At 35.8% G+C, this 13,705-nt stretch overlaps 1 protein-coding gene across 1 annotated transcript; it reads left to right on the top strand.

Moving 5' to 3' along the window:
* The first annotated feature begins 9,574 nt into the window (after nucleotides 1-9,574).
* On the top strand, nucleotides 9,575-13,174 carry LOC143588447 (desmethylxanthohumol 6'-O-methyltransferase-like). Its single transcript, XM_077069445.1, has 2 exons — nucleotides 9,575-10,359; nucleotides 12,779-13,174. Exons 1-2 carry the CDS (start codon nucleotides 9,595-9,597, stop codon nucleotides 13,076-13,078), a joined length of 1,065 nt encoding a protein of 354 aa, XP_076925560.1. The 5' UTR covers nucleotides 9,575-9,594; the 3' UTR covers nucleotides 13,079-13,174.
* Nucleotides 13,175-13,705: the final 531 nt, after the last annotated feature.

Below are 13,705 nucleotides of genomic sequence, written 5' to 3'. Positions count from 1 at the left end.
CTTCCTAGAGTTAGCTGGCTACTATAGGAGATTCATCGAAGGTTTCTCCAAGATAGCCGCACCGTTGACCGGTATGACCCGAAAGTCGATAGTATTCAGTTGGGGTAAGTTTCAAGAAGAGGCTTTTCAGGAGTTAAAGAAGAGACTCACGCAAGCTCCAATCCTTGCGTTACCCGATGGTGACGAGGATTTGGTTGTTTGTACTTTTGCTTCGCATCGTGGGTTAGGTTGCGTGTTGATGCAGCGAGGGAAGGTGATGGCTTACGCGTCTAGACAGTTGAAAGTCCACGAGAGTACTTATCCGACGCATGATTTAGAGCTAGCAGCAGTAGTGCATGCCTTAAAGATATGGAGGCATTATCTGTATGGTACTAAGTGTACCATCTATACAGATCATAAGAGTTTAAAGTACTTCTTCGAGCAGAAAGAATTGAACATGAGGCAGAGAAGGTGGTTAGAATTGATAAAGGATTACGACTGCGATATTAAGTACTACCCTGGTAAAGCTAATGTGGTTGCCGACGCGCTAAGCCGTAAGAACGAGGAAGTCCTTGCAACAGTGAAGTCATACCAGCTTATTATGAATTCGAGCCTTTTCTAAGAAATCATCAAAGTGCAGTCAGAGGTGCTGGTAGACGAGAAGTTAGTAAAGAAAGAAAGAGTTTATGGCCAACAAGATGAGCTAATGGAAAACACTCATGGTGTTAAGACTAGGTTTGACCGTATGTGGATTCCACGCCATGGAGATCTCAGGGGTCAAATCTTAGATGAGGCTCATAAGTCAAGATATTCGATTCATCCAGGAGTTACAAAGATGTACCAAGATTTGAAAAGAGACTACTGGTGGCCAGGAATGAAGAATGATGAAGTAAAATATGTCAGTAAGTGCTTAAATTGTTTACAAGTAAAAGCAGAGCACCAGAAGCCTTTTGGGAAGATGCAACCGCTAGAGATACCAGAATGGAAATGGGAACACATCACCATGGATTTCATAACTAAGCTACCTCGTACAGCTAAGAATCATGATACCATTTGGGTGATAGTGGACTGATTAACCAAAAGTGCTCACTTTCTGCCTATACGAGAGGCTATCTCATCAGAAACGTTAGCAAGTTTGTTCATTAAAGAAGTTGTGTCCAAGCATGGAGTACCATTATCGATCGTGTCTGATAGAGATACACGGTTTACTTCGAGGTTCTGGAAGAAGTTCCATGAAGCTATGGGAACGAGATTGAACATCAGTACGGCGTATCATCCTCAAACCAATGGACAGACCGAGAGGACGATCCAGACCCTTGAGGATATGCTACGTGCTTGTGTTTTAGATTTCGGTGGAAGTTGGGATGATCACCTGTATCTAGCGGAATTCTCCTATAACAACAGTTACCATTCAAGTATTGGTATGCCATCATTTGAGATGCTTTATGGAAGACGATGTAGGACTCCCGTGTGTTAGGGAGAGATTGGCCAGAAAGAAATTGGGAGTTTAGAAGTTGTTCAAGAAACGTCTTTAAAGTGCGATCAGATCAAAGCAAGAATGAAAGCTGCTCAAGACAGACAGAAGTCGTATGCTGATAAGCGGCGAAGACCGATCGAGTTTAACGTTGGTGACAATGTGATGCTCAAGGACTCGCCTTGGAAAGGGATCATTCGTTTCAGGAAGAGGGGAAAGTTGAGTCCGAGGTATATTGGACCGTTTAAGATTATAGATCGCGTTGGTGAGGTGGCTTATAAGCTAGATTTACCTAATGAGTTAGAAGGAATTCATTCAACCTTCCATGTTTCCCACTTGAGGAAATGTCTAGCTGATGATACGTCTCACATGCCATTGATGGACATCGAGGTTGATGAGCAGCTGAACTACATTGAGCAACCCATAGAGATTGTTGATCGTAAGGAGAAGCAACTTCGTCATAAGGTTATACCCTTAGTGAAAGTGATATGGAAGCATCGCAAGGGATCAGATGCCACTTGGGAAGTCGAGGAAGAGATGTGCAATTTTTATCCTAGTCTGTTTAAGTAATAGTTCCCCGAAACCTCTTTAAGGAGGGAAGACTTGTAACATCCCAAAACTTCAAGTAATAGTATTTATATTATAAATCGAGTTTTCTTGATTTGGCAAAGAAGTAATAAAATATTAAAAGGAAGATAGGTAAGTTAGTTAGATGGATTAGATATGGACTAAAAGGAAAGATGGGCCTTAGGTCCATGGGCTTAAGGGAGTATAAATAACCCTTAAACCCTAAATCTTTCCATTTCCATCCAACTTATCCATCTTATTCTCCCTACACCTCCATAACACACACAAACCCTTTCCTTTTTCGGTCGCAAGATAGAAAGTGTAATCCTAGATCAAACGAGCCAAGAGCTTCGATCTATCCTCTATATTCGAGCTAGTCACGAGATCCAAGTTCATAATCAAGCCTAGCCGTAACCTAGAAGCATCAAAAAGGTATGTTCTTTACGTTAAAGGTTGCGTTTTTGTTAACGGTTTGCTATGAAACTTGAACCTAGAGTATATTGGATCTAGATGTCTCATAAAAATACGAACTTGGAGATTAAAATGAACCTAATGGTCTTATGATAGTATACCACTCAAAGATGAACCCTAGATCTAGCCTAGAATGTTTTAAACCTATAAAGGTCTAAGCTTTATGCCTAAAATGGGATAGATCTTGAAGCCATGATAGTAATGGGTGTAATTGGGTATGAATGATGATGATAAAGGATTAAAAGTTCATGATTTGAACCATGAAACAGGTAATATGGGCAAGGCAGAATCATAAGATAGAAAAAAATGAGTTGAACTGGGTGTTCTCGGCTAAGTTTGAGGGTTCTCGGCCAAGCAGGAGATTTTGGTTAACACGAGATCTCGGTCTGAGTTCTCGGTCAGACCATAGTTCTCGGCCAGAACAGGTTCTCGGCCAGAACAGGTTTTCGGCCAGGCGTTCCCGGTCACTCAGAGTTGTTTGGATTTGGGCCTGAGTCCAGTTGGGCCCAAATATCATAATGGACAGCTGGACCTGAATCAGCTAAGCCCATATCCAATTTAGACAAACTAGTCCATTATCTTAAGCTTAACAAACAAGCCCAACTTATAAAATAACTTAAAATGTTAATGGAAAATGTGTTAAGACAGTTACTGAAAATAAAATTTTTCCAAGCTGATCTGGCAGCTTAACCCCAGCCAGGGGCTCTGCCCCTTGGACCCCGCTAGGGGATGCCGCCTCTAGAACCCCGCTGCCAGGGGCTCTGCCCCCGGACCCCGTTCGTTGTGGGTTATGTAAAGATAGAAATACGTTATGAGTAGCAATAGTTAATTGATACATGTAAATATTATACAGTTAGCCGTGCACAGCTCAAGAAGGGAATAACTATTGAAGGTGAACGTAACCGCATTCAGGTGAGTTTCTAGCCTCATTTCCTTGTTATGTTTTTGGGGCTGTGTGCATACTCAATGTGATTAGTTAATACACTTACCTTAAGTGGTAAGTGTATGCCTTATGTGATTTATGTATGAATGAATGCTTGACGATGCATGAACGATATTCGGATATTGCATGTGCCGTCAAGGGATAGTATAAAGATATGATTGACATATATATGATGTATAGATGATGTATGGACGTATGAAAGTTATAATTATGAATGTATAGAAAGGTACGGAAGGTATAGATAGAACAAGGGAACCGACCCTAATAATGTCGGCGAATGTAGGGAACCGACCCTAATAATGTCGGCGAATGTAGGGAACCGACCCTAATAATGTCGGCGAATGTAGGGAACCGGCCCTAAAAATATCGGTGAATGTAGGGAACCGACCCTAATAATATCGGCGAATGTTGTGGACCGACCCTAATAATATCGGCGAAGGTTATAGGGCGGAAGACTCTTTAAAATGTATGTGTATGACTGAGAGTATGTATGTTAATACGAAAGAAAGAATGAAAGTACGTAAGTATGTAAGACAATAGGAAGGTATGTACCCTCGGGTGCATATGTAAATATGTGAATGTATTGTACGTTGCCTGATTAACTAGAACTCACTCAGCGTAGCTGACTTTTAGTATGCACGCAGGCTAATCGACTGAGACAACTGGCTTGAGGGAGACATATGGCAATACTGAAGAGACTAGCATCTGAAGATTTGTCGTGATGTTTTGACACTATGTTTTATGTTATGTTTTTGAAAGACAAGTTATGGATGATTGTAACGAATGGTTGACTATTTTATTATTTCGTGAAAGTTTGTAATTAACCTAGATATTAGAACTGCGTTTATAAGTAAATCCAACGTCCAAATGTGAGGTACCGGTAACGGGGCCTTACACGATATATTTTCCAACTTTTAACCTGTAACAATCAAATTTAAGTTCCACAAAAAACCTGAAGCAATCCTTGATAAAAAAACCCAAGAAACTAAATATGATACACTTTATTATATTCGAAAGTGATTGATATATACTATCCTTACAATTTAACACATATATGTATAGTTTATTAAATTAACCGAAACAATAAATAGATAGATCTAAGCCATATACTTATGAATTGTAAATTTATATGACAATATACAAAAAAACCAATAAATAAATGGATTTAGTTTTAAAAAATGGATCAACTTTTAAACATATATTTATAATTTAACGATTAAAAAAATTACTTCGTAAACTGAAAGCACATTAGAGGTTTTTATTTATTTATTTATTTACAATCTTTAACAATATATATAGTATAATGATAATATTTAAAATTATATTCTTTTCAATATTTATTTCACCAAGTATGTTGTGAAATATATATTCTATCAATGTATAGTAGTATAATATATGAATATTTTATTTTTATAAAGTTGTTTAGATATAATATAAATAGAGTTTAATTAAAGAAAAGTGAATAATTTAATCATGTTATTGATATAATATAAATGGAGTGTAAAAGGAACGTGAATAATTATTGATATGTGACATATATTAGTTTTGGAGGGAAATTTTTTTGAAGATTAACCACAAATTGATACGTGTCTACAATTATTTTAATTTATTAGAATATGTAAATAAGTACATTTTCCTTTAAAAATATATATAGTGTGATATAGAATTATTAATTATACAGATAAGTATATATTTTATGAAACATGTTGTATAAAACTTAACGTGTCACCAATGAGTCCTACAACATCTAGGTTTAGGTTGTTGGATGAACACATAACATAAACCAACACAACTAATATGTTGTACCGACCCTAACAATGGCCCGTACTTGTCATAGGACACACTTAGGTCGAATAACGTCAAGATATTTGATCATCACTGCTCACCGATACTAAGGTGAGTTTCACAGTCCCCTTCTACTGTTTTTTTTATTTTTTATTTTTAGGGAGGGAAACATACTTAAATTTTTAATGCGTAATAAATAATTTTTGATATAATCATGAGTAATCGAGGCCCTTAGATCTTCAGATCAGTGCATTCTATAATAATTAACTATGGGTTTAGCCAAGGAATATGTGTGTAGTACTATCGGAATTGATCCCCGCTCATGGTTAGTAGTTGATTAATGTCGAAATAAAAAATATATATAAACTATCTTTGCGAGCAAGGGCAAGTAAGATGTTGAATCCACAGGGAATCAATGAAAAGTGCAAGTCACGGTCATGTTTTACTAATTAATTAACTAAGGTGGACAAACGATATCAAGTAGTTAAAATATTGATTTCGTTGTAAAACAATATATATGAGAAAACAGTGACAACACTTCAAGTTCCGGATATGCAATAAACTGACTGATGTTAATTTATACCAATTGGGAAATCATATAAACATGATTCACTCATTAGAATAGATAAATAATCACTAGACACAGTAGTTTGGCTATGATGATTCACAGAACCTAATCCGATGAATTCACACAACTGAAGGCGGTCTACCTAATTACCAATACGATAATATAAAACTTAACATATATCAATGATTAGCTCAATTATAGATTGGAAGAATGAAATCACTGAAGAATTGGTGGTGATTGGAAGGTGTCAGAATGGTGGAGAATGACCTCAAAATCGCCCCCGAATGTCAGGGTATAAAGAATAATCTAATTTAGGGTTTTTCGGGCTTAAATATGAAAGAAAAACAAGCAAAAACGATTTTCCTGTCAGACCCGTAGCTTATGGAGAGGACGTCTACGGCCTTGAGCCACTTCATTACTGTCTTGTTTCTTCTATTCCCATATTTTTCGCGTTGAGAAGCCAAAAATTCATATATTATGGATCCCATAACTCATTTTCTAGCTCAAGATATGCCCGCTTTACTAAAAGACACTTTCCTATTTACCTGTCTTGTTTAGTTTTCTCTTCGGCTTCGGGTTTCTCATCCAAACCTTTCCCAGGTCCTTCTTAACCATCCATATATGCTTCCCTATGCTTTCGTCTTCTTGATACTCGCTTAATCTTCATCTGAATGACTATGAATTAACTCGTTTAAGCTCCGAAGACCTGTGATCATAAAAGAACTCAAAGTTATCGTGTTCGTTATATATAAACAATTAAAATAGATGAAATAACACATATATACACATGATTTATACATGACCGTTAGTAGCTCTAACCGGTATGATAATGGGTGTATATATTCTAACCTTATGTCATGGTGTTACGTTACCGGGCAAGTGACAACAAATGTAGGTTTGATTATAGGCCCACGTGTCATATATTAATTCGTACTTCTTGCAAGTTCACAAAGGATCATGCATTCATTGTTTTTACTTTACATATTTTTAAATTCTTTATAACGTAAACGTTTTAACTTTTAAAAACTAAATATTTATATTGTGTTATTAAACATGTGAGCTCACCAACATTATGTTAACGTTTTCAAGTATGTTTTTCAGGTCATTAAACAGGTAAAAAGAATTCTGAGTACCAAGCTTTGCATGTCGGATCACCTATTTTGAAAGATTTTAAGTCTATATCTTCAATTATTTTGAGGCATATATTTGGAAATCCTATAATTATGTCGTGTTTTGAAATACTTTCAAACCTTTTATTTTGTAAAACAATTAAAGTATATGATGATCTATAAATGTGTGTTTTGCTTTAATCAATAGTTGTGATTATCCATGTTTGTCGTGCGCCCCGTTTCCGCCGATGTGGAGTGTGACAAATTGTGATAGCCTTAGGGCTACTCATTATTCGGCTAACCTGATTTTCCTTTGTAGAATGAAACGTCTCTCTCTAGTTGTTCATTTTGTTCGTGAAAAGTTACAAGACGGGTTAATATGTGTTACTCGTATAAAAGGTTCAATGTTTCTTTAACGAATTTCGTCGAATCCATTAATACGCTGACACGTGGCGATATTTTACATGTCAATGAGTTCTTTAACAAATACCGTTGGATCAATTAAAATTCTGTCGGACGATGTTTTTTGAGTGGCTGTTTGGGTTTTTTTTTCAAAGCCATGGTCAAAGTTGGAAATTGTTAATCAAAAATGACTATTTTAAAGAATTTCTATTTTTATTAATAGGGAAATTATGCATTAGGTGTTCTAGATATGGAAGATTGGAATGCATGCGTGTATCTTGCTTCTCTCTATTTCATTGATTGTTACACCTTACAAACCACAAGTTCTACAAACTAAACTACTACACAAAGTTGAGAAAACATATCACAATCAGAAGTATTAGATAAATAAAAGAGAAATCTGCATTTTTTCTCCCTGGTATATGGACCAATTCGACAGGTTAAACACTGAAAAAGATTTTACGAACTTTGGACCATTGTGATATTTTGGCGGGTCAGTCTGTGCCCTTGCCGTCAGTTGACCGTGAGTTGACTGACCAAAAAACATTGAAATTACCGTTTTACCCCTGAGCCTATAATTAATTTTAAAACTTATATTTCAAAATCGTGTTGAGGCTGGGGTTCAAACCCCTGACCTCTTGTTTAACAACAAACAAAACTTACCATTTGAACTGAACTAATGTTTGTTATACTTACACAATATGAAATATATATTCATCACTTCCTCATCATCATCATCATCATCATCTACCTATCTTCATCATCTCCATATACCAAATGATTAATCAATCACTGAAGCATTTTATAAATCAAAGATAGATGAACAAGCCTTTTGTTCTTTATCACTGAAGCCAGCAACCACCGTCTCCGGTAACAACCGCCCGCCCGTCACCGCCGCTACCACCTACCCTTCTCTCACTTCAATTTGTCTCTTCTCTTTTCTCATCTTCTCTTAAAATTGATTGTCGCCTGGAAACTTTAATTTGGAAAACATGACAGATCTCGTTCAATGAAATAATAATAATAATAATAATAATAATAATAATAGTAATCATTAGTTGACCGTCGTCAACCTCCACCACCACCAAACAGAAATGGTACTGCAGAGTTACAATCTCTTTTCCAACTCCATCCTTAATAGGCATGGGGCTCACCTGAAGTTCAGATTATAATAAAACACATCCCCCATAAAACAAAAGTAATGGAAAATGAATGAACTTACAGTGAATTCAACTTTAACATGTTCCTTGTTTTTGTACAGTGATCTACCCAGTCATGAATAAAACACATCAATTAAAATAGTTTAAAACTTCATGGATTTATTTGCTCATGTACCAAACCAACCAAACAGATCTAGGAATCGTCCAACCCCATCATCTTCCGCCGCCGTCACCGGCGAGATGACGTCACTATTCTCATCCACCTTCATTCCATCAAACCCACTTCACAAACACCTAACCAAACCACCAACCACCACCACCAAACCCTACCGTTCGTCATCACCTCCGGCAAAGGCGGCGTCTGTAAGACCACCACCACCGCCAATGTATGGTATGTATATATGTAGGGATCTTTTTCAAAAAAAGTGGGCAGATCTGAAAAATCTTGAAATGGATATAAAGAAATTTTAAAACAAATATGATCTGGCTTCCTCATCATGATCTCTCTATCTTCACCATCATCATGGAGGTGCGGCGGGAGGGTGGAGGTGCGGCGGTGGTGGAGGTGCGACGGGGAGGGTGATGAGGTTGATGATGATGAAGCTTCATCAGATTTATTATTATTATTATTATTATTATTATTATTATTATTATTATTATTATTATTAATTTATTGGTATTATTATAATGTACAATGACAACTTTACCCTTCACCATTAACAGTCAACGCTTGGTCAACTGACGGTAGGAGTCGGAGGAACTCGCCGAAGAAACACAGGGCAGAAACATCGCAAAATCTTTATCAGGGATAAACCCATCGAATATGAATATAAATCAGGGAAACAAAATGCAGATTTCTCTAAATAAAATTACCGATTGTGTTACCGGTTTGTTTACCGTCTGTTCATTTGCCATTCACTCAACTTTTAGGAGTCGACAAAAGTCAAATATATTAAACCGAACATGAAAACATGTAATATATTTTTGTCAAACTTAGGTGGCTAAAGGCTAGGTTTTTAAATTAGTGCGATGTTGCTAAAATGCCTATTTAAACTAAACAAACTCCATCCTTTTAGCTACACACTCATTTCAAACATTAACACTCTTGGTCTCTTGTTTCCTACTTTCACCTGGAAATGAGTCTAGTAACTAAAAAAGAAGACGATGCAGTAATCAGAGGCCAATCATGGCTTTATAAACAACTCTTTTCTACTTTTAGTAATGCTGCGTTAGGATGTGCCTTGCAACTCGACATTGCTGGCATAATTAATCGTCATGGTGGACCGATTACCTTGTCTCAAATCGCTTATGGGATCAACTCTACATCACTAGATGTGGATGGACTCTCACGTCTCATGCGGTTCTTGGTCCACAATAAAATATTTGATGAGGTGCATCAACCAGGGTGCGGCAAAGAACCGCTCTTTACTATCAACGAGTGCTCTAAATATCTCTTAAAAGACACGAGGAACACCCTCGCACCATTGGTAACGTATGGCACGGACCCCCTTACGTTTTCACCTTTTTATAACATGAATCAGGCCATTCAAGAGGGCGTAACCCCAGCTTTCAAAACATATGGAATGGAGATATGGGATCTATTTTCTCGCAACCCACAGGCGAATAAGATCTTCAATGAAGCGATGGTATGCTTATCAAGGATCCAAATAGAGGCCATCATGTCAACCTATGATTTTGGTAGTCTAAAAGGAACTTTGGTTGATGTTGGGGGTGGCCTTGGGGCGACACTAAATGAAATTGTAACCAAATATCCGCATATTAAAGGTATTAACTTTGACTTGCCTCATGTTATTTCATCTGCACCGTCATACGAAGGAATTACCCATGTTGGTGGTGACATGTTTACATCCATTCCCCATGGAGATTCATTCTTTATGAAGGTATACTCTTTCACGCTTAAAACGTAGTATATTATTATTATTATTATTATTATTATTATTATTATTATTATTATTATTATTATTATTATTATATCTGTGTTGAGATAGAGTGAACATGCAGATGTTTCAATTTATTATTAATACAAAAAAAATCTAAAGTTTGATTACGCTACATAATATGAACGAGCTATCAACACCAAGCATTTACACGGGGCCGATGGTGTCGCTAGTAAAAGAATTAATTTGTCAATCATAAATTAACATATTTAAAATATATATATAAACCGTGCATTGTTGTGGCACACTGGCACGAATTTAATCGGTATCGGGTTATGACACCGAAAATAAACAAAAAATTAATTCAGCAACAAAAGGTGAAAAAGAAAACATGTGTGTTGCGGCTACAAACCGACACGAATTTGGTTAATATTGAAGGTGGTGGCATTAAAAGAAAAACAAAACAACGATCCATAAAACGATAATATCGTTTGCGGCCATGAAGAGATCGACGTGAATTCGACCAATATCAATGATAATATCTAAAAGTTAAAAATATATATTGAAATATTTTAAAAACAACGTGGACCACCGAGATGCTGTTATGATACACTAATAATATGATGCATATTATTAGATAAAATTCTTAAAATAATATATTTGAAGAGAGAAAGAGATACTTGGTCTCCTTAAAATAATCCATGAAGCCTTACGAGGCGTTATGCGGCATGTGACGCCATGTTAGTATAGTTGATTTTTGGTTAAAATGAGTGTAGTGGATGAAGCCCCTTTAAATATTACTCTGTTATTATTTTATTATTATATTTTATTAACAAAATAACCAATAGACAAACCCATCAATCACAGTCCATCATTTCCCCCCACCCGACGCTGTGTATGAAGCGCCCACCCCCTCCAAAGCGCCCATAGCACCCCATGGGGCGGTGTTCCCGGCACTATAGGGCTCCTTAGGGTGGGAAGCGCCTCACTACGGTGGATCTAAGTTCATACTAATACAAGTTTATTATTTAATTTATGTGGCTACTAAGGGTATTTCTATAGATTTTATAATTTATAACTCGAATAAACACTAGTTAAAACTCTATGAAGTACATGTAATTCACTCAGCTCTCTTATAAATAGGTAACAATAGATTTTTATATAAAATATGATTCGCGTATTCTACTGATACAACTGATAAAATCTTGAACGAGATAGGTGACTTAGACTATCCTTCCTTCTAGTAGTTTTTTTTTCTTTTCCCCTTCAATTTTTTCAAGTGTTTGTGACATGTCCATATTATGTTGCTTTACAAACAACTATACATAAGCTATCATTTAGTCTTGGTCTGAATCTTGATTGAATTTTGCATTGATATATAAGGTCAATAAAAGAACTTTTTGTCAGTAGTTTGTGCTACTAACCTTATACTTGGTGAGCAAACAAATTGATTGACTTAATATAAGTATATAATTCAACTAACTAATAACGTCATCTGACATAGTGAACAACTTAAGATTATCAAGACATATTGTTACATGCATAATATTATCTAAGACACATAAACATAGTTCACATACTTTTACATAAGAAATCAAAACATTTTTCACATGTATATCTGTTCAAAAGAGTTTACACCTGATATTATTCATATGCACATCAATACAGAGGATTTAACATCCAAACACACTTAACAATATAACCCACACGTCTTATAAACAAGACAGAGAGTGTAAGAAAGATCAACGCAAGGAGAACAGAAACCAAAAGAACTTATTCTAGTAAATAAAAGAGGAATGATTTATAAGAGCGAATAACTAACAGATGGACCGGGTTATTTAGCTAAAAGACCCCCACCATGTAGTTCGTAAATTATTACAATACACATACTTTTTATAAGTATGTGTGTTTTATTACACGATTGGTTTTTATGAAACACATTTTTAAAAGTCAATGCCTCTTGTTATATTAATGGTTTGACAAATATGAAGTGTTTACATCAAGACAGAGGGCAAACGGGCAACAAGCTGCGCCGCAAGCATTTGTTGAATTGCGTAAACCCATCTTTAAACACTGCATCGATAGATCTGAGAATCATAACATTACTATTCATGACCAATTGGACTTGGTTAAGTAGCCCCACATCTTCATTTGCAAGAAAACCAAAAGTGTCAAATGTGAGCTGTATAAATACATGTTGGTTGTCAAGACAAGCCTTTTAATGTTTAGGCACATCGCATGAAACAGCTTTTAAAGAAGTATTTTAAAACTATATCAAGTATTATGTGTTATTACTTAATTCAGTATTTGTATGAATACTCATAGTTACAAATGAAATCAAATAAAAACATACATTCTAACTGTGTTAACTATATACCAGTAAAGTATAGCTAATATATTATGTCTAATACCATGATTACAGTCAATACTGCATAACTGGAGTGATGACAAGTGTGTACAGATTCTTAAAAATTGTCGTGAATCTATAACTGATAGAACCGGGAAAGTTATTATCGCGGATATTGTCCTAAATCCCGGAGGTGATGATGTCTTCGATGATGCGCGTATTAGTTTTGATATAATAATGCTAGGATGCTTTGTTGGAGGGAAAGAAAGAACACAAGCTAACTGGAAGAGGATTTTGAAAGAAGCAGGGCTCCAGCGTTACAAATTCATCAAGATTCCTACGATCGTATCAATTATTGAATGTTATATGGAGTGATTCCACTAAGTTAACTATTGTCCTAAATCATGGTACTTGGTTGTCCTTTTAGTATCTTATTGCGTACGTTTAAATAAAGGCATCGACTCTAGAGTATGTGTACTAAGTATTATTATTCATTTCTTCTTGTTTGAATAAACCTGATATGTTTCATCTATTCACAAGTCATTTAGGTACTTAATGTTTGTCACTTTGTTGAATGTTCATATAGTTATTTGTAAAGACTATTGATCTACTAAATATATTGTCACACCCCGATAACCTTAATCTAGGTAGCGGAAAACTTTGACCAAGTCTTACGGGTGGTGACAGACATCATTTCAGCCAGTCATATTTAACCATAGATTTCAAATGAAAGTTGAAATTTATTTAACCATCAGAGTCATTACACTTGTCATATTACACGTTTTTTATTCAAATTACAAGTTCAACATAAAGTCAACGTTTTTCATTCAAACACACGCCACTATTTTCTCGCGCTCTTCACGAATCTTCAATACTTCACTTATTTACCTGAAAACAATATTAAAATAAACGCCAACACGAATGTTGGTGAGTTCTCTTTATTCGAAAATAATCAATATATATTAGTTACATATATACATATTATTATGAAAGTATGGCAAA

This window comes from Bidens hawaiensis, unplaced genomic scaffold (assembly GCF_021521415.1).
Source record: "Bidens hawaiensis isolate Kalapana, Puna unplaced genomic scaffold, B.hawaiensis_p1.1 tig00036382_1, whole genome shotgun sequence".
Classification (NCBI taxonomy): Eukaryota; Viridiplantae; Streptophyta; class Magnoliopsida; order Asterales; family Asteraceae; genus Bidens; species Bidens hawaiensis.
This window is presented reverse-complemented; position numbering and strand designations above follow the sequence as displayed.

Bases quoted from the DNA above. Each gene is read 5' to 3' on its own strand.
- LOC143588447 (XM_077069445.1), top strand. From the start codon at position 9,595: ATGAGTCTAGTAACTAAAAAAGAAGACGATGCAGTAATCAGAGGCCAA. The intron at 10,360-12,778 runs GTATACTCTTTC...CCATGATTACAG, and splicing joins GAGATTCATTCTTTATGAAG to TCAATACTGCATAACTGGAG.